The sequence below is a fragment of the Phytophthora parasitica genome, assembly GCF_000247585.1.
Source record: "Phytophthora parasitica INRA-310 unplaced genomic scaffold supercont2.20, whole genome shotgun sequence".
Taxonomy (NCBI): Eukaryota; Oomycota; class Peronosporomycetes; order Peronosporales; family Peronosporaceae; genus Phytophthora; species Phytophthora nicotianae.
In genome coordinates, this window is record NW_008649006.1 from 547,088 (window position 1) to 548,166 (window position 1,079).

Consider the following 1,079-nt stretch of genomic DNA (forward strand, 5'->3'; position numbering starts at 1 on the left):
ATGACGAGCTGGGCGAGGTGAATGGGGAGGAGCAATAGCGAGTAGGTAGCTTCGTGGTAGCGAGATCTAACCGAGAGATATTGATACTCGTCGGTTAACCTCAATGAACTCGAGCTGTACCGTTTACGACCCAACGTGAGAATATCGGCTAGGACCCTTCAACCTGCTGCCTTTGTGATTATTTTTATTTGTGTATGATGCAACCAACGCTGTCACCATAACAGCTAAAATGCGCTGAGAGCAATATTTGAACTGACTCCGACCGGAACGTGAGCTTCCATTGGATGGTGAGAAAGAAGTGAGCAAACCCTCTGTCCTGGCAAATTAAGGTGTCTCAACAGAGGCGTTTGTAGTCTCTTTAATCCGGGACGGAAAGTAGGCATTTCTTCAAGGGCGTCCGATACAGCAAGCTCTTTTCGTTGATCTAAGTCGTCTATAACGCTACGAAACTGGAGCAACGTGCTCACTTCCACCGTTTTCCCTTTTCACGAAGAAATTCGAAATCGGATGCAGTAATGCGTCCGTTTGTTCGCCTTTATCGAAGTAGTTAGATAAATCTTGCACCTTGGCATTCTCTATCCAGCGTGAAATAGCGCGAAGACTCCCTGGGTAGGCCAACAGCGTGCGTTTGGCTGTACAAGCTTCTCCAACATCTGCTATGATCGCGTTTTAATCCTCACAGAGTAGCTCGTGGTCGCTAGACGAAGAATTATCAGGGCAGCCTGGACCGGTACCTGTTGTCTCGCCGCCAGTAGGCGAAACCAAGAGTAACTCCTCCGAGATGGTTTCGAATAACTCAAGATTTTGGAACAAGAGCTGTCAGAAAAGGGTTCCTTTGATCCAAGAAAACGCGACCCTTCGTTATTCCACTGGAACTAAGTATTACAAATTGTAAATCATTTATTCCAACAATTCATTGATTGGTTGGTGTGAGCACATACTGTAACACTAGTTTTGCTATCCCAGTTATGTACTACTCCGTCCCGAAAAAGCTGCATGAAAGTGATTATCCTACTCTGTATTGGCTAAAAACACCGCAAAGCAGCATGTAATTGGTAGAAATGAATTGGGTGTATGCT

At 45.6% G+C, this 1,079-nt stretch overlaps 1 protein-coding gene across 1 annotated transcript; it reads right to left on the reverse strand.

Annotated features, from left to right (window-relative positions):
- Positions 1 to 269: 269 nt before the first annotated feature.
- Positions 270 to 653, reverse strand: PPTG_22642 (hypothetical protein; the record flags this gene model as incomplete). Its single annotated transcript, XM_008905498.1, has 2 exons — positions 270 to 573; positions 639 to 653. 2 exons carry the CDS (start codon positions 651 to 653, stop codon positions 442 to 444), a joined length of 147 nt encoding a protein of 48 aa, XP_008903746.1. The 3' UTR covers positions 270 to 441.
- Positions 654 to 1,079: the final 426 nt, after the last annotated feature.